The sequence below is a fragment of the Lacerta agilis genome, chromosome 14, assembly GCF_009819535.1.
Source record: "Lacerta agilis isolate rLacAgi1 chromosome 14, rLacAgi1.pri, whole genome shotgun sequence".
Taxonomy (NCBI): Eukaryota; Metazoa; Chordata; class Lepidosauria; order Squamata; family Lacertidae; genus Lacerta; species Lacerta agilis.
The window spans coordinates 14,425,252-14,453,173 of record NC_046325.1 but is presented as its reverse complement, the minus strand read 5'-3'; the positions used below and the strand labels follow the sequence as shown (position 1 = coordinate 14,453,173).

The window sequence follows — 27,922 nt, the reverse complement described above, 5'->3', positions numbered from 1 at the left end:
TCTTCCCACTCTCTCACCCACCCACCCCAACCCTACCACTGGTGCTTCTCCTCACCTGGTCATTCATAGAGCAGACATCAACAAGCCCACCTTGGTTCCTACTGTAATAATGGGGAGCCCCGATCAGAACAAGGTCAGTATTGTTGTCTTCATCTAGGTCCACGGAGCAGACTTCAGCCCCATAGTAAGAACCCACCTGGAAAGAAATAGAAATAGAAATACAATATGGAGGTGACTGGCAGAAGTGAAGATGACCAATTAGACTAGTGGGCTTAATCTTTGCCAAAACAGACTCATGGGCCAAATTGAGAGGCATGGGTGTAGCCAGGGGGGGGGGGACAGGGTGGGGCAGCTGCCCCCCCCAATAAAAAATAATACATAGCTAACTGAGGTTATGCCTTCCCTAGCAAAAGCCCCTCCCCAACAAAAACCCTGGCTACGCCCATGTCAAAAGGTCTACTCTAGCAGGTTTAATAAGGTCCATGGAAAGAAGATGTAGACCCCAAACCCTCTTGGAATATTGGTGTGAAGCAGTTTGGGACTGACAGGAGTATCCCACGGCAGAATTAATCAGTTAGTCAACTGGAATCTGTGATCAAATAAAGGTCAGTCAGAGAAGGGGCACAAGAAAAAGGAGAAACACAGGAATAGAGCCTTTTCAGATTTTAATAGTCGCAGGGTTTGCTCCTAGTCACTATCAATACGTCTGCTTATTGTTTAGCAGCTGCTCAGTGATTTTTGACAAGTTGTTCGATTATCAACTCCCTCTGTCTTTTCCATGTGTTTGAAGTAAACTTTCTAAGAGAATAAGGGGAAAGGCTGTAGGACACCTGCTTGGCATGCAGAAGGTCCCAGGTTTCCATCCTCAGCATCTCTAGGCATGGATGGGAATATCCGCTGCCTGAAACTGACTGCTGCCAAGTCAGTGTAGACAGTACCAAACTACATCAGTGTAGACAGTACCAAATTCCTATCTCTCTGCTGGTTCTAGGTTAGTTAAGGTAGCCTGCCTTGCTTTGAAACTAAACTTCCATGGCAGCTTACAACTTTCACACCCAACATGAAGTGAATGGGAGACTGGCCTGCACCCCAGTTTCTGCCTCTTACCTGATCCCCTTCAGGGAATGCCGCCAAGCGCTTACTCTGGCTTTCAAAGACTGCGACAGCTCCAACATGCTGGTATCGCGGAGCCCCACCTATGTAGAACTGCTTCTGCCCACGCTGAGCTACAGCCACCGAATAGCCTGTCAGGGACAAAGAAAGAGAAGGTTGTGGACGCCGGGTTGGAAGAGTTAGCTCCTGGCAGGCCATTAGATATGTAAGCAAAAGGAGAAGCTGCCTCACTTACCCAGATATGAGCCATCAAAGGAAATGTTCAGGAATTTTATTTGGGGAGGTTCTCCCAAAGACTGTTCCTCCAGACCCCCAGACCAAGTGTGAGCACCAACAGCTCCAGTCACCACATGTCCCTGGAAGAGGATGGAGGGAAAAGGAATGGAGGCGTGAAGAAAGATAGGGAGGTGAGGGGAGTACAGACTGCAGTCCCAGGTGTGGTGGTGGTTTCTCGGTGTTGAAGGACTGCCTCTCCCCATAGGAACTGACTTGGCCCCTGCACTTGTCATCCCAGGCCGTTTTCTATGTCCTCGCTCCCCAAGAGGTTCGGAGGGTGGAAACACAAGAACGGGCCTTTTCTGTGATGGCTCCCCGACTGTGGAATACTCTCCCCAGAGAAGCTCGCCTGGCGCCATCATTACATGTCTTTAGGCACCAGGCAAAACCATTCAGGCCTTTGGTCATTAAATAATCTATGGCTTGTTAAAGCTGTGGGATTGTATTATTATTATTATTATTATTATTATTATTATTATTCTGTCTATTATTACATTTTTTATTGTGTGTTTTTTGTAGTGCTCCGTAAAATGTGTTCTTGATGTTGTGCACCGCCCTGGGACCTTTTGATAAAGGGTGATATAACAATTGAATTAACAACAACAACAACAACAACAACATCAATAACTGAGCTCTACTCCCCAGCCCACTCTGTTTTAGACATGAGTAGTCAAATTGCACCTCTCTCAGTTCTCCTCCAATTAATGACCAAACCACAGCAACGTCAGGGGCAACAAGCATTTACCCACTCTGCATAACAAAATAACAGGGTGTTCTACATGTAATCATAGAATTATTGTGGTGTTTAAAAAACAACAACACAAATTTATTAAATTTATTCAATGATCATCTAGTTCAAAGCTATTCTCCTACCAGACCTATCCCTTACAGGCCAGTGTACAGAATTAAATCCAGATCAGTTTACAAATAGGAACAGCTTGAACTACAGGAAGATACCTGCAGAGCACAGAGCTGCAAATGACTTGAACCAAACAGTCAAACTACATACACACAAAGGGAACAACATTCCCAGGGTGCGAACCAATTGGGAGGGGGAGAAACTGAGTCCTTCCCTGCTTGCCTTCCATCACTGTGCCATTGAGAGCATGCTCACTTATGGCTTATGTGTTTGGTACGGAAGCTGTGCTTCTCAGGATAGGATAGGGTTGTGCAGAATTATTAAAACAGCAGAGAGCATTATTGGCTGCTCACTTTGCACCTTAGAACAAATCTATATCCCCATGTGCCACAGAAAAGCACTAGACATATCAAGAGATCCATCGCATCCTGGTCACTGTTTCTTCGAGCTCCTGCCATCGGGACTGTGGTGTTCATGCTGGATAAATAAGGAATAAATAAATTGCCTAAGAACATGGTGGAAGTCGAGCTGGACATTCCGAGACCAATATTGGTTGTGTTTGAGTGCAAAGTTCCTTTCTGGTTCTGGTGGCAAAATATGATTTTCATATTTATCCTACATGACCTGAATCTGGCTGCATTAATTGGCTGTGTCTTAAAACTCCATTGCTGGCTAGTAGCAGAGTCACGTCTCTCTTTTTCCAATTTGGTTGCTGTTTAATTTACAACTACATGGCAATGAGTGTATCTTTGATAACCTCATAGCATCTGTTCCTCTTGTTTCTTTGAAGTATATCTGCTAACATCCTGGAGGCCTGGGAAGTGTCAATATGGCCAGGATGCTTGTTCTTTCACTTCCTCCTATCAATCTTGTGTCTTTCTTCTACCTGATCTTGGAATGCTAATTACCTGTAGCCTAGGAAGTAGGGTTAGATCAAAACAGTTCTGCTAAGTTCAAAGATTCTTTGTTCTTCTTCATGGCACATGGCCTGTGGGGGGAGTTTGCTCTGGACACTGTGATTGGATGATTTGAATCTTGGAAGGCGGGTTTTGTGTTCAATAAAAAGTACCTGTATGAGGGCTGAAGGGAAGCTCTCTCTCTGGCTCATCTTTCCTCATACAGGTCGTTTGCTGGTTCAAACGTCTTGTCTTTTCTCTATTCTTTTAAGTAACGTGCCGTGGTAATTCAACTAGAAACACCACAGATTGGTGCCCCTTGTGTGTGGCTAAGTATTATTTTAAAAGGGACAGTTTTAAAAACGAACTCCCTTTCTTTGCAATTTATACCTCCTCGGTGCTGTTTAAATCTGCCTTTGTCGAAGGGGTTAAACAGGCTTAAAGATCTTATCGCTCTGCAGGAGTCCGGTGCGCACCAAACTCAGGTAAGATCATGGGGGGTGGTTTATCAAACCTTCAATTGCAACATAAACAAGATTTAGTATTTTTATTAGCTTCTGCTGGTTATACTGGCGATTATGATAGATTAATTGAACAAATGCTTTGTCAGATTGCTCAAACCTGTGGGTGGTTCCCAGAGGGTGGATCTTTAGATGTTCAGAAATGGGAGAGAGTAGGGGTAGCTTTGCGTAAATCTCCAGAAACGTCTGTTAAAATCTTGCACGTGTGGAGAAAGTGCCGTGATGTAATAGCAAAATTGTCCAGACCTGTATCTCAGTCTCTGGCAGTCTCAAAAACCCCAAAATTGTTGCCTCCATCGCAACTGCCAGGATTATTAAAGTCTGAAAAAAGTCAGCCGACTGTTAGTCCATTGGCTTGCTTTCCCTCTCCTCCTCCTGATTTTCCTGTGCCTCAGTCTGTTGAAAACTTAATACCACCTTCCTATTCTGCTGATTTTTCTGCAGAACAGGTGCCAAAGACTGCTGAGCAACAATTAATTACTCAGGTCATGAAGGAGGAGAATAGTGAGGATATCTCTGAGGCCATGCCTCTTTTGGCAGTCTGTCCTATTGGGCAAAATGCTCCAGGACATAGAATCTGTGAATCCTTATCTCTTTCAGTGTGCAAGGATCTGCAAAAGGTGGTTACTCCAATTGTGATAGTAGAAAGCAGTAAGCAAATTGCTGGCATTCTGCCTGATATAGAATTTCTGCCAGTGGCACAGTTTGCCAGTCCAATCTCCGCTCTTTCTCTGCCTATTGGAGCTACAGAGATGGTTTTTGAAAAAGCTGTCCTCTCTGTTCCTAGTGTGGAAAAATCAGTGTCTGTTTCTCCATTAAGTGCCAAACAGCAGTTTGTTGAAACACTGCCTTTAGGAATTTCCAGCAGTTTTCAAAGTGAGAATGATAAAGAAAGCTCACTCAGTCTTCCTGCTAGTTCTCTAAATGAGCCTGAAATCACTGAGAATTTAATGGCTACTGATTTCAATAGTTGCAAAGGTTTCAGAGGTGTAAATTTAAATGATTGCAATCTCTCAGTGGAAAAGTTTTTGGATTCTGCTCACACTGAGTTTAGGGAAACAGATTGCTGCAGATCTCCAATGAGAACTCTAGGTATTTTGCAAAGCCATCAAGCAAAGTCTTGCAATGTAAAGAATAGCAGAGACTTGCTTCCTTTTCTGTCTAAGCCACTGAATCCTAATTCAGATTGCTTCGCTACTGATGTTATTGTTCCTCTGAAGCACCTCTGCCTTTCATTAGAGTTCCAAAAAGACTCGATTGTTTTCTTATGATCCAGGGAAGTAAGAAATCTGCATTTCTTTCCTGGGGAGCACTGACTAGTAAAAATCTCTTTTCAGTTGCTCAAAGATCTCCTTGTAAAAAGCTGCTAAGATTTTAATCTAGTCCTTTTCAGTCTGCCTTAAAAACTGTTGCTTAAAACCTGTTTGCAAACAGCTCAGACTGAGAAACTCTGTTTTGCTGTAAAGAAGCTGCATAACTGCCTTTGAGAAAAAATCTTAACAACCATAGCTACTTGATTTTTTTTAAATCAATGCCAAAAGTTCCTATCTCATGGTTTCTGTATATTTTTTTTGAGCTTGATTTTGCTGTAAAAAGAGCTGTTACCATTCATGGAAAGAATTTTTTTAAGGGCTTAGTTAAGTGCAAATTAGCTAAGATCACTTCTATCTCTGTGTGTGAGGAATTGCCTCATGGTGGCTTTCACAGGTCTTTCTTTGAAATGCATTCCCTCAAGCCTGATGTTTCTCTATAGAAAATTATTTTATTTCCTAGCCTTGAAATAAGCTGAAGTTTTAATGTTTATCTCTGAAGTCAGCTACAGTATATAAAGTTCATACTCAGTTACATATTTAGGGTTTTTTCTTTTCCCAATGCCTTGATGGTATTTTTTGCTTGGCAGTGGGTTGGACTGGATGACCTTTTGTGGTCTCTTCTAACTCTGTTTTCCAACTGTATGACTCTTAAGATTTTAACAATCTTATGCCTTTTTGTTATTCAAAGCTTCTGAACGATTTTCAGCATTTTTTTGTAGAAATTAGCTTAAGCACACTATTTTTGCCTATGTAGAAATTTCTAGAATATAATGTTAGAATTTCCTTATATTATGATTTAACGACATTTATTTTCCATGCATAGGTTGCCTTAGCAAGTTTCAGTTGAGGAAAAAAAATGATTTTTCAAAAAATAATAATTCAGAATTTCCTGTATTGAGGTTAATTTAGAATGTTTTATGGTGCTAAACTTTATTCAATTGCAGGCTATGATTTTTAGACCTCCAGCAAGATTCCATGGAAAGGAATTATTTTAAAGAATTTCTAAAGAATTCTCAATTCTATTTCTAATGTTGTTTTGTTTCTAGCTTAAGTGCAACGCTTCAGGAATACTGGAAAATCATTGTTAGTTGTGTTTTTCTCTATTTAGTGTTTATGTGGTTTAAATGGTTGTCTAACACTTGAAATTTTATTATTATGTAGGTTTTTTCAGGTTTCTTCTTTCTATTAATATTTTTTCCCATAGGAGGTTTGTTGATCTCTCTCTGAAGACGAAAACAGATCCAGATGCATTACTATAATCTCTGTTTCTTTGTTCTTTGATGTTTTATGTAGCTAAGTTGCTAGTCCTCAAAGTGGTTCAAACGAATGAAAGTGTTATTTCTTTTGCTCACAGCTAGAGGGTGTGTTACAGTTTAATCTATTGTTGTTTTTGTGAATGTTTTCTAAAAAAATTCTTCCTTTGTTAAGGTTTTCCAGAAGCTATTCTTTAAAACTTTTAACTAGTTTTAGAATTAAGTGATATTTTATATTTTAAAAGTTTTCTTTTTCAGATTTCTAAAGTCTATTCTGCAGTGGTGTATTATCTTTGCTCTAATCTTTTGTTTAGAATTGCCCCTCCCCTAGGAGGGAAGCTCAAAGTTCTTAAGTTTGCTTTTACAGGTTTCCTGCTGGAAGAAAGCTTACTCGGGAGTAAATTTACCTACCCGGCTATTTGCTTCAAATTTAGTGTTTTCAAGCCAAATTTTTTTCTGTCTACTGCCAATGGAGTTCTCTACTCAGTGCTACTCAGTTTTTTGGAAGTTCTAGTTTACTGATTTCCAATCTTTCATTTCATAGTTATTATTACAGTTAAATGGTTTTATAATAGTATTTTATGAATTTTCTTTCCTTTCTACTGCATGAAAAAATAAAAATTAGAAATAAAAAAAATAAAAATAAAAAGGTGTATTATATTCCTAGATGTTTTCTGAACTATGTTTTTCTAAAAAATATATTTCTAATCAAAATTTCTCTAATAGACTAAAAATTTCTTTTAGAATTTTGAACAGAATAATTTGATTCTGATTTCCTTAATTAAATATTTCTTTTCACAGGTATTTCTTATGTTGTTATTGATAATCTAAACAATCTCAATTCTCAATTATAGTTTTAATTAAAAAAGTTTTTTCTATATAGTATTAGTTCCAGGATAGAGGTTCTTCTCAATTATTTGATTTGTATGAAGATGAAACAAGATTTTTAATCATATCGCTCAGCTCTAATTTTGGAGCAAAGGAGCAATTGTTTTTGCTTTAACAGGTCTATGGTGCAGTGCTAGATGAAGTGTGTGACCACAGACGTGCAAAATCCTGTAAGATTCCTGTTCCAGAATTTCATCCTCATGCTGAAGTTAACCAGACAATCATAACTGGACAACTAAACTGAGGAAAGTTGAAGACTGTGTTCCAGATGCCAAGTCTTCAAAAGAAGATCAATGTGATCCAGAAAGTTTAAGAGACTTTTTAGCAAAAAGAACTTTTACCCAGAAGACCTTTCTTCTAGTTACAACTGATCAGAAATCCATCATTCTTCAGTTGATTGTTGATTCTATTATTGCTTCAATTTATTGATTGTACCTTCTGTATTGATTTGTATTTTCTGTAAACATTGTGTTTGTATTCTATGATTTTATCTCATGATGTTATTATTGTTGTATGCTTACTTCATAATTGCTATTATTTGTTGTATGCTTATTTCTTATTCAATATTTTCCTGATATGAGGTAGTCTAATTTCATTTTGATATTGCTAGTTTTTGCTTATTTTAGAATGGTTAATGTTTTCTAATTTTCTTAGTTAATGTATGGTATTATGATTTTAGTTAGTTTAGTTTGTGATATGTTGCCTGATACAATGCATTCCTTCTCTCTCTGCAACATTTTCTCTAATATCTTTCCTAGACCTGGTTCAGGTTTGTCTCCAAGGGATTTATACGTTATTCAACAACAGTTCCAGGCGGATGAAGATGATATCATGCCATTGCTTCAGTAATGTGTATAACAGCAATAAAGCAAATAAAATAAAGAAAGAAAGAAAAAAAGAAAATAAAATTAAAAGGTTGATATGTGGTGTTCATGCTGGATAAATAAGGAATAAATAAATTGCCTAAGAACATGGTGGAAGTCGAGCTGGACATTCCGAGACCAATATTGGTTGTGTTTGAGTGCAAAGTTCCTTTCTGGTTCTGGTGGCAAAATATGATTTTCATATTTATCCTACATGACCTGAAACTGGCTGCATTAATTGGCTGTGTCTTAAAACTCCATTGCTGGCTAGTAGCAGAGTCACGTCTCTCTTTTTCCAATTTGGTTGCTGTTTAATTTACAACTACATGGCAATGAGTGTATCTTTGATAACCTCATAGCATCTGTTCCTCTTGTTTCTTTGAAGTATATCTGCTAACATCCTGGAGGCCTGGGAAGTGTCAATATGGCCAGGATGCTTGTTCTTTCACTTCCTCCTATCAATCTTGTGTCTTTCTTCTACCTGATCTTGGAATGCTAATTACCTGTAGCCTAGGAAGTAGGGTTAGATCAAAACAGTTCTGCTAAGTTCAAAGATTCTTTGTTCTTCTTCATGGCACATGGCCTGTGGGGGGAGTTTGCTCTGGACACTGTGATTGGATGATTTGAATCTTGGAAGGCGGGTTTTGTGTTCAATAAAAAGTACCTGTATGAGGGCTGAAGGGAAGCTCTCTCTCTGGCTCATCTTTCCTCATACAGGTCGTTTGCTGGTTCAAACGTCTTGTCTTTTCTCTATTCTTTTAAGTAACGTGCCGTGGTAATTCAACTAGAAACACCACACGGGACGGAGATACAGAGCAGTGAAGGCGAGAACGAGCCGTCTCAAGAACAGTTTCTTCTCTAGAGCAATTTCGGCCTTAAATGGAAAGTCTGGACTTTGAAGTCATCTTATTTTACTTGTTATATTGTATCGTATTGTACTGTTTTAATTAGTGTTTTGTAGTTATTTTAAATTTATGTGGAGTGCCTTATCTGATTGGATAGAGCAACCGAGTAATTCCGTTGTTCCCGCAAGGGGACAATGACAATAAAGACTATCTATTATCTATATATGGTGATCAGACTCTGTGCATCAGCAGAAAACATTCATGAGTAAGTCTCCCCAAAGGAAAATTTTGGGGGGCGGGCGGGGGAAGGCTACACGGCAAAAAGGCAAATCCATCCCACACAGTGTTGTATTGCCAGTTGTGGCAGCCCATGAGAGACTTCCCTTTAAATAGGGACGGTGGTAGGAATTGTTTTCAGAACTCATGAATGAAAGATTAAGAGGAACCGACTGAGATGCATAACTGAATGGGAAAATAGAATTGGATTACTTTTTCACCGTCTCTCATAACATTGGAAGCCAGGGTCCTGAAGGGAGTGGAAGCAAATTATAGCAAATTATAGTTGGGCCCTGGTGGCGCTGTGGGTTAAACCACAGAGCCTAGGGCTTGTTGATCAGAAGGTCGGTGGTTCGAGCGCCGCAACCCCAGAGTCGTCCGTGACTGGACCTAACGGTCAGGGGTCCCTTTACCTTTACCTTTTTAAAACAAAGTTATTGCTCCCTTTTATTTTACACACACACACACACACACACACACACACACACACACTTATTGTTCAAATGGTCTTTTGTAAACCGCTCTTTGAGGTCGGCCTGAAAAGCAGGATATAAATACCCCAAACAAAGCATATGTTCTTATGACAGGAGTTTCTACTCACTGGGGTGAGGAGGGCACTGAATCCACCCTGAGAAAGTTCATTTTGAAATGAATTGCCAGCAGAGATTCCAGAGGTCCCTTTTTGGGAAACGAAACATAATTAAGACAGGCAAGAGATAAAGAATGGAAGGGGGGGCAAGGAGAGGAGGAAGGTTGGCCTCAAAATCTGCCCTTTCTAAATGGTCATGTTAGAGCAGAACAAATGCAGTTTTCCAGGTTTTGGGAGAAGAGTAATCTTTCATACAAGAAGTACTTTTGTTGTGGGGCTTCAGAATGGATGGCACCCCCCAAATTTGCACTTCCTTTGTAAATGGCTGGGCAGAGTCAGGTTGCACAGTGTCAGGCTAATCTGTTGGATGCCTCAGCATTAGCGATAATGACTGACACAACGACTCACCCTGTTCCACAGTGCCCAGGTCGTTTTGTGAATTCTGAAACTTAAATATTATTCCCTTGTTAGGTCCTTCGGTTCTTTACAGCCTGGACCCTCCCTTTACTGTACCACGCCTATAGCTCTTGGACAAAACTGAGCATCAGCAAAGATGCTGTATCACCTTGCGACACTGACCTTCAATGGCAAAGATCTTGTCCTTCAGCTGGTTCTGAATGCTACTGAGCGCATCAAAGCTCTCGACTTCGAAAACATTCGTAGGCGACGAAGCAATTGTGTTCAGCTCATCTTTTCTCGTATCTCTGCCAACCTGGAACAAGCAACAGGGAATTTCTGAAAAGACGTCTTGTCCCCCCCATTACTAATGGGTCCCTGCCACACATAACCTCAGCACTTGGTCCCCCAAGGTACCAATCCTGCACTTGTCTGCTTGCATGGTGCAGCCACAGAATCCACACACTGCAACCTCAATGATGGTTTTGAACTCCATACCCCAATGGCATAACGGATGATGCCTTTCTTATCTGCAGCCGGTATAGCGACTTCAAACGTGGTTTTCTTGTCATTGGATACGCCATCGGTCAAGACAATGAGGAGTTTCTTGCTGTGAGGTCGCATGCCAAGCTCAGGTAAGAAGATTTTATCCCTGCAAAGAAGGCAGCAATTGGCTTGGGTATGAAGGGGCAAAAGGCATCTGGCTCTTCCTCCAACCCAAATATTCATTTCCCTGGTACTCACACAACATAGAGGATGGCAGTCGGGGTGTGAGTATTTCCTTTGGCGTGTTGAATTCTGTCGACTATTTCCTTCACCTTGGTTTTTTGTGCATTGTAGAAATTGAAATCAAAAACCAGGTTGACTTCAGTGGAAAACTGGACCATAGCAAACTGGAAGACATGACAACTGAAAGTTGCACTGCGCCTCTTTCCCCATGCAGCGGGGAGTTCAGATGCACATGTGAAGAATCAATATCATTTGGAGAATGGCTTATGTCATCAATGAAAATACAGAGAGCACACCCCACCCTTTGGCACCGTTAGTCAACAATTCAGGACTTTGAAGCCCAGGAGCTCCTCTCTGGCAAATGACACGTGGTGAGTGGCAATTGTTAAAAGCGGTGGGAAACTGTGGCGTGTGCTGCATACCACCACATCTGCCAGCCTTGAGCTGCCTGCCATGTGCTGCCCAGAAGCATTCTGGGTAAATAAGTCTAGCTGACACAGTGGTTCGCTTCACAGCACCTGCTGCCCAACCATTCAATGTATTTTTCTAAAGCAAGCAGTAGTAACAAGAGGGCATGAGAAGGGCAGCCCAGCCCAACAAGGTCAACAATGGCAGTGAAGGGGAAGGAGTACAGAATTAAGGGCAGCAGATGAAGACTGACCGGTGCCACACGGGGGTTCCTTTCAAACTTGGCAGGGCTTGCGACCAGGTAAAACTCAAAGCTGTAGCTCAGTGGTAGAGCATCTGCTTTGCATGCAAAAAAGTCCAGGTTTAATCCTCAGCATCTCCAGGTGGGGCTGGGAGAGACCCCTCTCTGAAACCTTACAAAGGGGAATTACGGGTCTCCTAAGAACTCTCACCACCCTTAACAAGCTGGTGTTCTTTGGGGGAAGCCATGACTGTTAAAATGCTACAAGAGTGCTTTGAAACTATGGAGGGGGTGTGACCTAAGAAGCAAAGCCCAACGACACCCACCCACCCACCCACCCAGTCACTTCCCACATGCAGTGCCAACAAGCTCCTTATTGCTCTCACCTGCACATCTGCCTCAGAAACAGAAGCCATTAGCTCAAGGATGAAGTTCTTCATTGTGCGAAAGGAATCATCAGAAATGCTCCCAGAGTCGTCAAATAAGATCACAGCATCCACGCCAACAGTGCACTCTGAGTGGGCAAGAGGCATGATGGGTGTGGAAAATGGGTCGCATTCCCACGACATCTCAAAACAAAAGCAAATGAATAGCCTCAACGAGGAACGGAAGCCGATATGCCCCGGCATCCTAAAATAAACTTTGCAGGTCTCCATAATGTGGGGATTGTCCCATTCAAGAGCCACAACATTTCTCTCCAGTCAGAATCCTATGCACAACGGTCTTTAATGCATGATAATCTCAGGTAACAACTGCAAATCAGGAATTTTGTCTGAACGTCCCAAATTAAACTTTGGGCTGCCACAAATCACAGAGCCACACCTCCAAGGGAACATGAGATGGTCCAGAATTATGTCCAACCCAGTATTTGGTTTTGGTACATTACATTGCCAGGTGTACAATTATTGACATCAATAACAGTCAAAAACAAACAAAATGAATAAGGAACCGAGGACATGTACCCCAAACTAAGCTGTGAGTCACCCCAAATCAAACATCCACACCTTCAGGAGAGTGACCTCTGAGACACGATGCAGGTAGAAGACACCATCCTGGAGGTGTGCAAGTATGATTTGCAGTGGTCGAAATTCTTTATTTGTAATTGACATATTGGGTCACTGTGTATTACAGAGCAATGTACAAAAAGAATGGTTTGACTGGAGAGAATTGCCATGGAACTCAAAGGGCATAGCCTGATAAATACAATATGGGGTAGGCCAAAGCTTATCTTGGGGTGCTAGAACTGGAGAATAACTTTCTCCTGACATGCAGATGCAGCAATGATGAAAAGCTGCACATATTGAATTTCTAACTGTGCTGCAGCACTTAAAAGGACACAATATGTGTGACAACCTTGGTCCAACTTCATCCGCACGACTATCTCCTCTTCCCCTTGAGCAAACCGATGCTCCCCAACCTAGCTTATTAATGCAATATGCTTAAGAGGCATGTGAAGCTAATTTTCTCCAAATCTTACCTTGGAAAGCTGGATGGATCTCTCTGGCAGGTTGGTTAAAATTGCTCATGATATAGCAGACACCGTTCAGATAATCAAAGTCCCCACATCCACGCTCCCATGTTGGGCCACAGGCCTGCGTGGACAGGAAGAATGAAAACAGCCATGGGATCCCTGTCTCTTAAGCTGATTGACCCAGGTCATATCCACACCATAGACTTATTTATTGAAATGTTTAGAGCACTCTTATAGCATGGCTCCCCCCCCCACAAAGGATCCTGGGAACTGTAGTTTGGTAAGGGTGCTGAGAGTTGTTAGGAGACTCCCCAGAGAGCTACAATTCCAAGCATCCCTAAACTACATTTCCCATGATTCTTTCAGGGGAGCAAAGGCTGTTAAAAGTGACATAACCGTGCTTTAAATTACAGGTGGGTAGCCGTGTTGGTCTGCCATAGTCAAAACAAAATCGAAAATTCTTTCTAGTAGCACCTTAGAGACCAACTGAGTTTGTTCCTGGTATGAGCTTTCGTGTGCATGCACACTTCTTCAGATACCAAGAATCTGAAGAATCTGAAGAAGTGTGCATGCACACGAAAGCTCATACCAGGAACAAACTCAGTTGGTCTCTAAGGTGCTACTAGAAAGAATTTTCGATTTTGTCGTGCTTTAAATGTATGATATGGATGTGACTCAGCCAAATTGAGAGAAATTCCTCCTCAAGGCCAGCTCAGGGCATTTTCTGCTTGAGCTCATTATTTTCTCTCCAAAGCCAGTTGCAAGGCACCCACAGCTGGTCAAGTTATTCTGTCACCTGAAGCAGAAAACCCCACAAGCCCCTCTCCCCATCCCTGACAGTAAAAATACAATATTAATAAATTTTAAAATGATTTTTCTCTCTCTTTTAATTATGTCCTGAATCAGCTGCCTGAGGTGGCTGCCTCATTCTCACTAATGACAGGGCTGGATCTGTTTCACCTCCTTTCTGAGTGACAGACACTGCAAACCCAGGCACACCCATGGATTTGCACTATTTTGCTATTTGATTCCACTCTGGTTTTACTTACTATTATTTTGGAGTCTGATTTATCAGCAGCCAGCGAAAGTCCCAGAGATATTCCAGAGGTATCTTTGTTTCAGACAAGGAGAGATGGCATGTGGAAAAAAGAGACAGACATATAAGTGAGACTTATAATATATAATTAAAATATATACTTTGTCCTCACGTCTCATGGATACACACACAGAGTTCCTAGCTATTCTGCATACCCTCCAAAATTTAACTGATGAAAATAGGGACTTGTAACATCTGTATCAGTCTGTAGTGCACATATGCCCTCAAGAGTTCCCTCTCTCTTCTCATGAGATGAAATTATCAGATGCGACACTCTCACCTTCAGAAGAATGGAGGCACACAAATTTTTAGCTTACTGTTGTGGTGGAGAACCACTGTCTGGCACTTCTCTGTATCATACGAGCAGCGGAAAAGCGATCCCGTTCGGTTGCCTGACATGGGGGCACTCACTACCAACCTGCACGAGGGAAGCGAGTTTTAGAAAACAACTGTTTACAGGCATGTGGCTGCTCTGAAAAAAATTAACTGGCAACGGTTTGGTTCTCACCAGGACCTGCCGTCGTCCGCTCTCGTCTGGACGACACGGTAGCCGAACTGAGAGGCCTTGTCACCTCGGAAAAACACCGGAGTCTCCGTATCAGTGATGTTGAAATCTGAAGAGACTGCAGAACCTAGAGTGGAAAATGGGAGCAGAATGCTGTAGCACAGAGCAAGAATTCATTTCCTTTTCACAAGCTGCCAGGGGCTCTTCCAGATGAGGAAGATGTCCAAATTCCAAGTTGAGCTTAAAACAATTTTTGTTAAAAGCCCCACCTGAAAGCAGCCTTGGGGCGGGGGCGGGGGGAGCAGTTGGAGAGGCCTCCAATTGAATAAACAGGCCCAAGAGTCCAGGTATTTTTTTCACCTTTTGCCACTGTGAATATTGTATACTATGCCTATGCTCCAGCTGTCCCTATTGACTCACCCCAGTCCCTGGTAAATCATTGTTCCTTTGGGAAGAGGGCAGAAACCTTGTTTACATCTTGTTACTGTAGGTCAGTGTTTTTCAACCTTTTTTGGGCAAAGGCACACTTGTTTCATGAAAAAAATCACGAGGCACACCACCATTAGAAAATGTTTAAAAAAATTAACTCTGTGCCTATATTGACTATATATAAAGTAATTTTTCAATTTTCCCCACGGCACACCAGGCAACATCTCGCGGCACACTAGTGTGCCGCGGAACAGTGGTTGAAAAACACTGCTGTAGGTTGCTAGAGTTATATACTGGACAGTTACACAGACTGGGCCCAAAGGCAAGTGAATGGGCAGGGAGGAGGCCCCCCCCCCCCAAAAAAAACAACAACAACCTGGAGCCAGCACAGGAATATGTTTTCTTCCTAGGCATCTCTGGCAGTTAAATCTTTGGGGAATGGACACATCTTGTCTCTAGGAAATGTGGACAAGTGGCCACAGGTAGAAGCAACAGGTGTCTAGAAAAAGGAGACAAGAGGCCTGAGAAGCTTGCAAGTGGGTGGAAGGGGCCGATAGTAAGGGAAGGTTCAAGGAAGGAGGGGGAATTGCCAAAGAAGAGAAACACAAACGTTCATCAGCTGTAGAGATGAGGAAGCTGAAATTCACATGCTGCTCTTTGGAAACAAGGCAACCTCTGACTGCTTGGATGAAGTCCGTGCTTTCCAAATGCTGGGGTGGAAACTCTGTGGTTGGCACTTTCCAAGAGAGCTACACGGAGCTGGCGTAACCTAATGGCTGAACTATGGATCAGGAATATTATTTTTCTGACAGTAAGAGCTGTTCCACAGTGAAACAGACCCCCTCAGGAATGTAGACTCTCCTTCCTTGGAGGTTTTTAAGCAGAGGTTGGATGGCCATCTGTTACGGACACTTTAGCTGAGATTCCTGCGTTGCAGGGGGGTTGGACTAGATGACTCTCAGGGTCTCTTCCAACTCTACAAATTATTTGATTCTATAAGTTCAAATCTTGCACGTGCAGGAAGCTCCCTCAGGCAATCCATTCTCTCCCAGCAGCAACCCCTGCTCTGCAGTGAGGATGGGGGCAGAAAGGATAGCGCTGCTGACCTACTTTCCAATCTCTCTGCACAAGTTTTACAACAAAACAGCATATGTAAATGGGCTCTGAGTGCTCAAAAATGCTACAAAAATGCCCAGTATTCCTAGGGGTAGCCTGGCTGCAGCAGGATACAAGCCCACCCCCGTTGCAGGTGCCGCTGCCTTCAGCGTATTAGTTTTAATATTTTATTTCCTCATGCATACATTTGGCTCTTGACCCACATGTCTGGCCGGGAGGAAGTTGGCCACATTTGGACATTCCCCAACAAATGGCTCGATGAGTCATTTGACCCTTCTTCCCATTCTTATGGCCTCTTCCCCACCTTCGCAATGCCCTGAATCCCCGTGAGTTTTCTTAGTGTGCCAGTGGGTGCACGTTATTTCTTCACAGAATGTGTCAGAATGCACACAGTGGAAAAAAAGAAAGGGAAGGGTTTGTGGCGGCAAGAAGGCCTTTTTGCTCCCTGAAGGAACTCTAGCCGCCAGAGGCCAGGAAGCCGTGTCAGCTCCCTTGCGCAAGATGCCCTCAGTGACTCCACTCGGGCAGCGGCAGACAGCCCAGATGCCCTTAAACATTGGCTTGATGCCAATGCCAAGGCAGGGGTGGCACTACCATTTGGTAGGCTGAGGAAACAGCTTCAGACATAAGATGTTTGGTGTGTGTGTGTGTGTGCGCGCGCAAGCAGCTACAGGATGGTGGGAAGCAGAGGTGTGTGTACCATGTCATCCGCTGCCCTGCAGCTCCAATCTAGTCTGCTGCCCTCAGGTGGGGCAAAGGATACTCTTCCGCCATCAGTGTTGGACTAAAATGAAAGCTGCCCGTCTAGTAGAGCTTTTGGGGACAATGGTCCCAGCTCTTTCTCTCTCCCCTAGCCCCCTGTTCTGCCAGCCGCCTTCAACAAGGGGGTTGACCTGCCCACCTGTCAAAGGTGGGCAGGGGAAGGGGAGTTCAGTCCCACTTTCTGGGGGGTTCAGGTGCATGATGTACCCTCATGTGCAAGAAGCCTTCTCAGGGACTTCCACCAAGCAGGAATAGGATGTGCCATGCCTCTTCCTGCCCCACACCTTGTGTTACCTATGACATCTGGTGTGATTTAGGGAAAATGTGACCTGGTGTCCATGGGCTGAGGTTTCCCACCCTTGCATTAGGGAGAAAGAGCTGAAACTCATGCTTTTCCCTGCAGTTCTAGTTTTGTGTGTGTCCAGATGGAGGGTTGTTGTTGTTGTTTTTTAATACAGCATTATACTTGTGGTCTCAAGTGGTACAGTCCACTCGACCACCTCAGGAATCTACCATCTCATTTGTTTATGTAAGCATTTCTATCCCACTTTTCAATTCTGAAGAAATGTCAAAGGTGGCTTACAATCAAATCTCAATTAATGGGGGGGGGGCAGGTTATAAAAAAGGTATACAGTAAAACCAGCCAGATAAAGCAGCAATAAAAAAGAAGACACAAATTGAAAAACAATAGGCATCACTAAAGACTCGACATTTCTGTTTACTAAAAGCCTGGGTGAATAAAATAAGCTTGACAATTGCCTAAAACTTAGATGGCGGCCCTGGATGGATGTTGCAGGGGGTGGGTTAGATTAGATACACCTGGGAACAGAAAAGTGCCTGCATTTGCCACTGTCGATTTCTGAGGCTTGAAGGCACCTGAGTCAGGATACATTTGCCTTAGCTTAGAGAACAGACAGGGCCATGTGAAAGCAGGCATCCTTATTCCACGCTCCGATTTGTATAGGGCTGCTTAGGTTAAGCCCAACGATTTCAGCAGAATTTGGAAAGCCAGTGGACATCATTGAAGAGCGGCGACACATTTTGTGAGACCACGCAGCTCTCGTTCTCAAACCCACCACCCTGTTTTGGAACAAACTGAAGATGCTGGGTAGCCTTCAGGGGTAGCCCCACATGTTACACGCTGCAGTAGTCTATAAAGTGGTTGTCTGCTGAACATCTTGAGCCAGCCTCTGTAATCCTGGTAACAGCCATGCACAGTGGGGCAGTATTAACTAGCCTCATATTGGTTGTGAGAGGTAGGAACGCCTCAGATTTTGTTAGCCCCAAACTCTCAAGGTAGCTTTCTACAACTTGATGCACTGCCCCAAACAATATGGAGAGATGAATATTAACCTACCTTACAGGGCTGTTGTAGCAACTACAATGGATTAGTGTGACAGGCTTTAAACACAGGCAAAATAAATGCAAAGCGGGGTTATTAGTTAGTAAGCACTTAATACCACTAGGCCTATAGAAACATTTTTTTTGTTTTTTTAAAAATCCTCATTTCAGTGCTTCACTGAGCAACCCTTCCCACGCACCATTAAGTTTTTGTTCCTTTTTTTTAAAGTCAGTGACTAAAACAGTACAGCCCCCTCCTTACCCCCCTTGCTAGCCCTGATTCAGTTTACCTGCAACCCAACCAGCTGCCCCACTCCTGATTGCTCCAACTTTTAACAAAAATATCCCCAATGCCTGCTCCTGTGCCTTTTAAAACAGCTGTTAAGCAGGTGGCACTGCTTCTCTCCAAGCTGAGAACAGCTTCACCTGCCGATCACTGCAGGTCAACTTGCTGTTAAAGACACAGGAACAAGCCGAAGCCAGTTCCTTTGGGGTCACTTGGCAACCCTACACCTGCCCCACAAGCCAAAGTCGAGCTGCAGTACGTACACCAGCCAATGCAGAGAAAGAAAGCAGCTTTGAGGATCCACTTCGTTTCAGCGACAGGCTCCATGCTGTTGTTTCACCGAGCCCTCTGCGGCCGACTTGCATGGGGACTGCGCTGCTGCAAAGTCTGACATCTCATTTCCTATTATTGCCACACCAGTATCCGTTCCCCCGTTTCAGCATGAATCTCTGATTTGCGCCACCTACAAACCACACCCAACATTAAAAGCTAGACAATGTTAAATTAAGAGTAGGACTGCCTCTTTTCCCAGAGGCTTTCTTTCATTCCACGGTTGCATGGGACAGACCAAACCCAACAGGCAAAGTTTTTCTCGCCACTGAATGTCCAGTGTTCGGCAAAAGTATATCCTTGCATATCAGGTGCTGGGGGCAAACACAGGGTGGTGATCACTTTCAGGATGTGCTTCCTAGAGGGCGACCCATCAATAGACACAGAAAACTGTGCTAGGGATATTTTGCAGTACGTTCCAGTAGGACATCTTAAAGGAAGGGGGGGCTAACCTGTGGTGTTGGGACTCCCAAATCCCATCAGCCCTAGCCAGCGTGACAAATCACCAGGAATGATGCGGCAGTCCAACATCAAGAGTGCTAGATTCCCCATATCTGGCCTCATGCCTCCTGTCTTGAGGCAATGTGGACTTCAGACTACCAAACCTCTATTTTGGTCTGTACATCAGTGGCTTGTTTCTCACAGTCACTGAAGAAGTGTGCATGCACACGAAAGCTCATACCAAGAACAAACTTAGTTGGTCTCTAAGGTGCTACTGGAAGGAAGTTTTTATTTTATTTTGACTATGGCAGACCAACACGGCTACCTACCTGTAACTAGAACATTAACCCGTTATCCATACGCCTGAGCCTGCTAGTGGGGTGTTTTCATCTTTTAAAGATAAAACCCACAATAAATATATTGTGAGAATTCTGGCTTCCGAGGAAGTAATGCGACTGTTTACTTGAGTGTGGGACAACTGTGCTGGATCTTAAATGAGCTCTGATCTACTGGATAACCGACTGGACCAGCATCACAGAAACTAAAGGCACCCCCTTTCCTTGCATCCTCTTTGAAAATGAGGTTTCTTCCTTATGAACAGGAAAAGCTCAAAGCATTGTCACCTCAGGCAGAGCAGAAATCTCTCCATCCCACCAAGTCAAGTTGCATAGTATCCAAAGGTGGTCAAATTATTTTCTGCTCTTGTGGCAGGAAATCTCGTGATTACCTCTCCCAGACAATAAAAAATACTGTAATACCGGTAATTAACTTGCTGCCCTTTCAGAACACCGAAATATCTGTATGTGGCCAACATATGGAAGTTGTTTTTATTTTGCTGTTGGCTTTAATTTCTGCAATTGTCCATTAAAAAAAAATCTGTGCATGTACTAAAAATACCTGTCTTGTTTTAAGGGCTCTGGACTAGTGTGCATTACAAAGGGAAGCCACCATCTGATTTGCCTAAACGCTCTACCCTGTAAGACCTAAGAGGAATGGGTGTAGATGAAAGGGGAAGGGGCACACTTAAAAGCATGGCCTTCTCATGAGGTTTACAACAAGGAGTGGGGTAGTATAAAGGAGCTGAAGAGCAATGAATAAAACTTGAGTCATGAGTAAGTTTGGGTAAAAAAGGGGCCCCTTTAAGCCGACCCCTACAGACGAAAATAGTAATAGACACAAAGTAAACCACAATATCTCCACCAAATATTGTGCAAGGTGGGAGAACAGTGAACTATGTCACTAGCAACTAGTTTTACCCTCTTTACCTCCCCACAAATCTTCTATTTGCTTGTGTATGACATTCTCTCCTCCCCATCACTTAAGATGCTACTGGAAGCATTAAGCAGCAGAAAAGAACTGGCAGCTAGAAGGCTGAATGCCAATCCCTATCCTATGCCCAACTCACAGGAATTGCCAGCCGGGAAACAGTAACCAACCCAGCCAATTTAAGGTTGATTCTTTTTATTTCTCACAAAATGCAAAGCAACCTCAGAATGTGATGGCAAATCAAACCTCTCCCTCTTTCCCTCTGCAAACACACGCACACAAACACACACACGCCTCTCCTCCCCTGGCCCCCACCCCCTAAAGTCCGGCAAGTTCTTTCAGTCCGCCGCTGTGTTGAGTTGCATCTCTTGTGTTATGTGGGGCAGGAGGCGGGTTCCGATCACGTGTAGAGGTCAAAATCAATGCGCTTGGAATTGTAGAACTGGCCCTCGGAATTCTCCACCTTCCGGCAGTAAACCCCATCGGGGAAATAGCCTTGGGATACCCAGTCCTGGAGGGATACAGAAGAGGAAATGTTGAAGAAGGAGAAAGGGAATTGCTGAGAGAAAGAAGGGATGGAGCTGGCAAACTGGTTGGGGACGGGGGGGTGAAGTGAACCAACAAGCACTGGGGGGAAATTATCAGCATAACCAACCAATGTGGTATTCAAACATGACTGACATTAGCATATCAAGGGGACCAACAAAATCTGTACACATGGAGAGCCGAAGAAGAAGAAGAAGAAGAAGAAGAAGAAGGAGGAGGAGGAGGAGGAGGAGGAGGTGGTGGTGCACCTAATGGACATGGGGGTCCTACAAACTAAAATGCGTTAGGTGGTTTTCACCCAAAAACAGGCCTGGAAATGAAGGTTGTGAAAGGCTAGAAACTTGGTTTTAAAGATGAAACCGGAGATTCTGTGGAACCCGAATTCTGCACGCAATGCCCAGTTTTATAACCAAGATTGCACAATACACATTGCTTAGAAAATCCAGAGAACCTCTGTGATGCAATCTTCCAGCAGAAACCTAAAACTAGCACCACGGCGGCCAATAAAAATGGTGTATTTTTTTAATATTGTATATAATAACAGTGAGACCACGGACAGTGATCCGGTATTAACACTGTTTCGTGTACGTCTTCTTCAGCATATGACTGCAAAATAAATGGACAAACAAATAAACCAAAACCTGCATGGAAATGTATCACAGTAATATATCTACTATAAATATGCACGATACAATACAACATAACAATAATAATGTAACATAATAGCACACCTGAACATATATTGGAATGAATTTTCTACTCAGCAATATATTACGGAGGCTAAAAGATTATTATCGGATGAGAAATTTTACCAAGTAACCCCTAGGGATCTTACAGACTCCATTGCTAGTATATTGAGGACAGTTTTGCAGCAAGCATTTAGTATGGGTTATATTAATAAACAAGTGTGTGCGTATTTATTGCCTCCTTATCCACTTTCTTGGGCTCCATGATCACTGCAGATGGTGACAGCAGTCACGAAATTAAAAGACGCCTGCTTCTTGGGAGAAAAGCAATGACAAACCTAGACAGCATCTTAAAAAGCAGAGACATCACCTTGCCGACAAAGGTTCGTATAGTTAAAGCTAGGGTTTTCCCAGTAGTAATGTACGGAAGTGAGAGCTGGACCATAAAGAAGGCTGATCGCCGAAGAATTGATGCTTTTGAATTATGATGCTGGAGGAGACTCTTGAGAGTCCCATGGACTGCAAAAAGATCAAACATATCCCCAAAGAATTAGGGGAAGAAATGAACATAAAAAGGAAAAGAGGGAGGGAAAAAACTAAGGCTACTGAAAGGATGGGGGGGGGGAATCAACAAAAGGCCACTGGTATAGGTGGAAAGAATGAAGACTGAATGATGAAGAGAGAACTGCATACCTAAAACAAGAGAGAGACATGAAAAAATATCTGAAAGAGAAATAACAGCGGTTTGACTGCCCCACTTTGTCTCTTACCTGCATCTGGGAGCTGCTAAAGGGGCCATAGAGTTCGGACGTGTTTGTGTTCTCCCATTTGTATTCCCACATGACCTCGGAAAGAGCGTTGTCGTCGCCCTGCTTTTGCTCCTCACTTCCCACTGCCGGAAGAATATTCGAACTTGTGTCAGGTTGCCAACTCAAACAATAACCCAACAGCTAAGATCCGAAATACAATCGGGACAGTCATGTGGTGCAGCTGTACTACTTCGAACGTCAGGATTCTGGGGGACGGGTGGGTGACCCCACATTTGAATGCTTCCCCACAGAAATACCCTGCATGTAGAAAGCTCAAGTATCGGAGAGAATCTTAAGAGCAGAAAGAGGGAGTGCTTTTCTCTGCACGCAGAAAATGAGCACAACACACCTCCCCCCACCTGCAGTGGTAAATCTCAGCAAGCAGCTGCGCCGGGGGATTTTTTTTATGCAAATCATGCGTTTTTGGTCTTCCCAAAACAGCAACGCAGTCCCCAACAAAAGGACTCACCTGCTGGTGTCTTCTCCCCCAGTTTCGCTTCATCAATATCCTCAGCAAACATGTCGAGTTCCGGTTCGGCTGCGGATGATGCTGCGGGAGGTTGTTCCAGCGCCCGGAGCCTCAGTGCCAGCTTCTCCCGGGTCTCCTGGTAGATCTCATACACGCCTCGCGCCACCATTTGGTCAGCCAGCCCCGAGAGGCGCTCCAGCTGCTCTTTCCGTTCTGGCGACCCGGGCTTCTGGGGCTCTCCTTCCTCGGCTGGCTCTGGCTCCTCTGCCTTGAGGCGGCTCCAAGGCCTCCGCTGGCGCCCGCTGTTCTTGGGCCCGCCCTTGTCTCCGAGCCTCTGGATGGCCCTGGCCACTGTCTCGCCAGGTAGCACCAAGGCCACCATCCCTTCCAGCAGCGTCTTCTTGTCCAAAGGTGCCCGTCCGACTTCAAGATCCTCTTCCTCGTCTTCCTCGGCAGAATCTAGCGGTGGCTTCTTCTGACCAGGACGCTGCTCCTTTATCCTGACCTAGTTGGGAAGCGAAAGGGACAGGAAAGCCGTAAGAGGCAAGTGGTAGACCATTACAAAATGTGGATGAGCTCAGCTTGTCAGAGGATGGTGCCGATAACGCCAAGGCTGCAGTTTCGATCCCCGTAATGGGGCAGCTGCGAATTCCTGGATGGCAGGGGGTTGGACTAGATGGTCCTCAGGGTCCCTTCCAACTGTACGATTCTAATGTATGGGGGCTTCAGATCCAGTCAAAGAACTGTGGCAGGTGCCGCAAGCCAGAAATAATATCCTTTCTGTTATTTGCACTCCCTGTTCCTACTAGATATTCCCAAGAATCCCATCAGCCTTGTTTGATGCAACATTAATTCACTGGTTGCCCAATTATTGTGGTAGTAAAAAGTCATGGAGGTAAGAGAGCAACATTATTCCCGCTTACTTAGTCTTAAAATACTACACCTGACTATGTTTTCACCAACTACAGCCATCTTTCGAAAGGTAATAAAATTCTGAAGTTTAACCTGTGCTGTAAGCATACAAGGGGGGGGATCCACAAACGGGGACGACGACGACCACATCCTAACCCATTTTGCCTATTTCTCATGTCTATCCTTGCACTGGTTTCTATTGTGTAAGGTAGTGTGTGCGCGCAGTGCAGAGCTTGTATGTGAGTACGCAGCATCAAATCCCTACTCAGCTATGAAGCTCACTGGGGTTTGGGAGAGCTGCTGTCTCCAAGGCTATATTGTCTCAGAATTACTCCAAGAGCCGTAAGTCCTGAGGACCATGCAGGAAAGCAGCTTACAGTTATGACAATCAACCTGATTTATTTCTGACTACTCAGGGTACCCAGATTTGAGCCAGGAACCCAGTTTCACTCCTGTCCTAGCTGCAGAACTATAGCCCATTCCCTCCCCTGCTGCTCCCTCTTGCAGACATTTCAAAATTTCTTCCCAGAATCTCTGTATTTATGACTGAACAATGCAAGCAGAAAAACGGATGCTTTGCTTCCTGCTACTGTGCAACTGGGAAATCAATCAAGCTTCTCTCTACACACACTGTAGGAACAGCCAAGATTATCAGCTCCCTGTTTGCATGGGCTGTCTTCTGCTCAGCCCAGACAAGCAACCTTACCCAGTCTATATTGTCCAACCAGTTATCCCGAATCATCGCCTCTTTCTTCAAGAAGTAGTTGCCTTCTGAATCAAAATGGCCTTCTTCCATCTCCTCCTGCAAATTGAATGGAGTGATCCGGACACCATCTTCATAGTCAATAGTTGCAGATTCCTGCCCTACGAGGGTAAATAAAGTGTGGGAGTCAAATTATGCTGGATCAGCCTCTCACAATACTAGAATAAAATGACTGTTAACTTTAATAAATCACTGAAGCAGGGCTGATACGAAACCATAACAACATCCTAGACCCTTTTAAAATGTGGCTCTTTTTGGGTGGGGGTTGTTACTGGGTTGCTGTTTTTATTCTGATTATATATGTTGTGATCATTTCTGTGAGCCGCCCAGAGACCTCTGGGTATAGGGTGGTATATAAACTCAATTAACACCAACACTGAAGAAGTGTGCATGTACACGAAAGCTTATACCAAGAACAAACTTAGTTGGTCTCTAAGGTGCTACTGGACAATTTTTTTTATATATTTCAACACCAACAACTTGAGAAAAGCCTGCTGGATCAGGCCAGTGGCCCACCTAGTCCAGCATTCTCACAGTGGCCAATCAGTTGCCTGTAGAAAACCAGCTAGATTTGAACACAAGAGGCCTCTCCCCTCCTGTGGTTTCCAGCAACTGGTATTCTGAACCATTGCTGCCTCCAACTGTGGAAGCAGAGCACAGCAATCATGGCCCGTGGGCATCGATAGCCCTATCCCCTATGAATCCTTCCGCTCTGAAATCATAATTCTGCTAGCCCTAGTACACCCAATAGTGTTTATACACGTACATATAGAGGCAGGACTCCCCATTTTAGCTCAGCACTCTGACATGGCTTCAGGGGGCTAAGAGGTGTGAGGCTGAAGCATTATGAGTGTCTCAATCACCCATCGCTAAAACAAGCCCCAGTTTTTACCTTGGGCTCTGGAAGGGAGGGCTGGGGGTGAGCAGTGGTGGATGGCCAAGGTACTCCAGCCACTCCAAAGGCCAGCCCCCCAACATGCCCTATTCCCCTATACAAGCTCCAAACATATGGAGCTGAATTGGGGAGTATTCATCTTCCACAGAGGAATTGGGGAGCACTGATCTTCCATAGAGAGGTGTAGTTAAGGGATCAGGGGCTACAATCCTATGCACACTTACCTGGGAGTAAGTGCCAATGAATGCAGTGGGGTTACTTCTGAACAAAACATTCATAAGGCACCTTAAAGGGTCCCGACAACCCAAAATATTGTTTTGGCTGCCAAGACCTTCCAAAATTTGTGAATACCTAAACACAGCCTACCTTAAAAGGATGCTGTAAGGTTTAATGAAATAATGTATACAAAGGGCTTTGAACACATACAGCCCAATCCCACGCATATCTACTCAGAATTAAATCCTATTAAATTCAGTGGGATTTACTCCCAGGTGTCCCTGGATTGCAGCCTTAGTTTTCATGCAGATTTGCCCCCTTAAGTACTGAAATAGATATTCAATGGCTCCATTTCCTTTAGGTTTGCCACATCCATACCACTGCAATTCCAAGCAAAAGTAGCTTCTTCTATCTTGCTGTTTTTGGGTTTTTGGGGGGTTTCAGAAAGTAGAAAGATCACAGAATACAGAATCTCATAATCCAAATATGTACACGTACCATGGTTCCAGTTCCATACTTACCTTCTACATCATCTGATGCAAGGATGTCATATTTGCTGCCTCGCCCTTCCTCCTCATCATCCTCCTCATCACTGTCCAATGAGTGCTTGCCCTTAAAGCGGCTGCCTGGTCCTCCAACTGCAGGTTCCACCAGCTGTTGGGGGGGGGGGTTGGCAAAGAATGTAGAAATTATCCATTCAGAAGCTGAAGAATCTGCCTGTATTCCCCAGCATCACTAATTTAGAGGGTGTTTTTTTCTCTTTCAAATCAGCAGCTTATCCCTCTTTTAAGCTACCCTAAATCTTCAGGATAAGCCATTGTGCAAGCTCCCAGATTTTGTATGTTTTAAATGCACAGTTCCTTGTTCACTTTATCCCCTGAATATGAAGATATTGGAGAATAGCCCCTTTCGCTCACCTTCTTTTTTGGCAAGTTCATTTCCTCCTCATCCTCATCGCCTTGGTCCTCAAAGGTCACCTTGCGTTTTGACATTATGGCTCTACAGAAAGCAAACCAGATTCAAAAGATGAGCAGAGGGGATGCAAGACACCCAACGAGCTATCTGCAAGCAACACAGAAGAGGGGCTTTGCTCTTCTGATGGGTTTGGTTAACCAGAATTTGCATAATGCTGCTTCCACTGCTGATAAGGCCCTTATCTCTACCATGCAGGTCTCATGGGAAAGGGCCTTATCTCCACCATGCAGGTCTCAGGGGAGGGTTTGTAAACAAAGTAACTGTTGACTCCATCTTAGCTGCATATCTCAGGGTTTGCTTGGGGGACACAAAAAGGGGTGTGCGCATGTGTGCAGGCTAATAAGCCTCTAAAGAACAAGCAGTGCAACAATGGAGGTCTGACCACTAAAGTTAACAGCAGCCTTGGGAGAAAGGTAAAATGCTCCAATTACGGTAGTTGGCAGAGCACGAGACTTAATCCCAGGGCCGTGGATTCAAGCCCCACGTTGGGTGAAAGATTTCTGCATCGCAAGGGGTCGGACCAGATGATCCTCGTGGTCCCTTTCCAACTCTTCTATAATTCCTCCTCTTCCTCCTCTGTACTTTGGCTGCTGAAAATAATCCAAATGTAGTCAAGCTTCCCTGCTCTTCATCATCTCAAGGGGACTAAAACGCAAATGAACTGCAGGCAAAATGTGGGTGGTTTTTTATATTGTATAATAATAATAATAATAATAATAATAATAAAGAAACTCCGACACCAATTACGTTCCTAAATTAGCCACTCTAATTGTGGGAGAGGCCTCCCAAACTCCAAAGAAGCCTGTCGCACGGCTCACAGGCCGCCCCGCGCTTTGCAGGTGTGTCATTGACCTGGGAGCGCACCTGGGCAGGTATGCCGCCCCCGCCCCAGCCAGACGTCCAGGTGGGGCGGGAGCCATTAGAATGTGCGCATTACGTCACTCGCGTTCCCCGCTCCTCCCGCCCCCCGCGCGACGGGACGCGGCTCCCACCTGAGTCCTCACGCAGCCGCCGCTGCCCCAACTCTCAAACCACCGCGGCGAGGCAATCAACATCCGGGTCCCGCCGCGCCATTCGACGAGGACGTGACGCTAAGCTAGCGGCGGCGCACGCGCTCCGGAAGTGACCGCAAAGTATTGGCA

The 27,922-nt window shown here is 44.1% G+C and overlaps 2 protein-coding genes across 2 annotated transcripts in view; both read right to left on the bottom strand.

Moving 5' to 3' along the window:
* Window positions 1–18,799, bottom strand: part of LOC117059084 (integrin alpha-X-like) — a 34,933-nt gene extending 16,134 nt beyond the window's left edge. The window contains exons 1-13 of the mRNA XM_033170586.1: window positions 18,736–18,799; window positions 14,542–14,665; window positions 14,351–14,451; window positions 13,987–14,048; window positions 12,944–13,058; window positions 11,853–11,980; window positions 10,833–10,981; window positions 10,587–10,740; window positions 10,272–10,404; window positions 9,705–9,781; window positions 1,349–1,469; window positions 1,108–1,244; window positions 56–196 (exon numbers count right to left, since the gene is read on the bottom strand). Of these exons, the coding sequence (XP_033026477.1) occupies window positions 56–196; window positions 1,108–1,244; window positions 1,349–1,469; window positions 9,705–9,781; window positions 10,272–10,404; window positions 10,587–10,740; window positions 10,833–10,981; window positions 11,853–11,980; window positions 12,944–13,058; window positions 13,987–14,048; window positions 14,351–14,451; window positions 14,542–14,665; window positions 18,736–18,799 (1,506 nt within the window). The remainder of the gene's footprint in view (window positions 1–55; window positions 197–1,107; window positions 1,245–1,348; window positions 1,470–9,704; window positions 9,782–10,271; window positions 10,405–10,586; window positions 10,741–10,832; window positions 10,982–11,852; window positions 11,981–12,943; window positions 13,059–13,986; window positions 14,049–14,350; window positions 14,452–14,541; window positions 14,666–18,735) is intronic.
* A 1,888-nt stretch (window positions 18,800–20,687) lies between these two features.
* Window positions 20,688–27,922, bottom strand: CD2BP2 (CD2 cytoplasmic tail binding protein 2). Its single transcript, XM_033169637.1, has 7 exons — window positions 27,773–27,922; window positions 26,723–26,804; window positions 26,327–26,459; window positions 24,638–24,795; window positions 23,020–23,524; window positions 22,512–22,633; window positions 20,688–21,020 (listed from the first exon to the last, which is right to left on the bottom strand). Exons 2-7 carry the CDS (start codon window positions 26,795–26,797, stop codon window positions 20,910–20,912), a joined length of 1,104 nt encoding a protein of 367 aa, XP_033025528.1. The 5' UTR covers window positions 26,798–26,804; window positions 27,773–27,922; the 3' UTR covers window positions 20,688–20,909.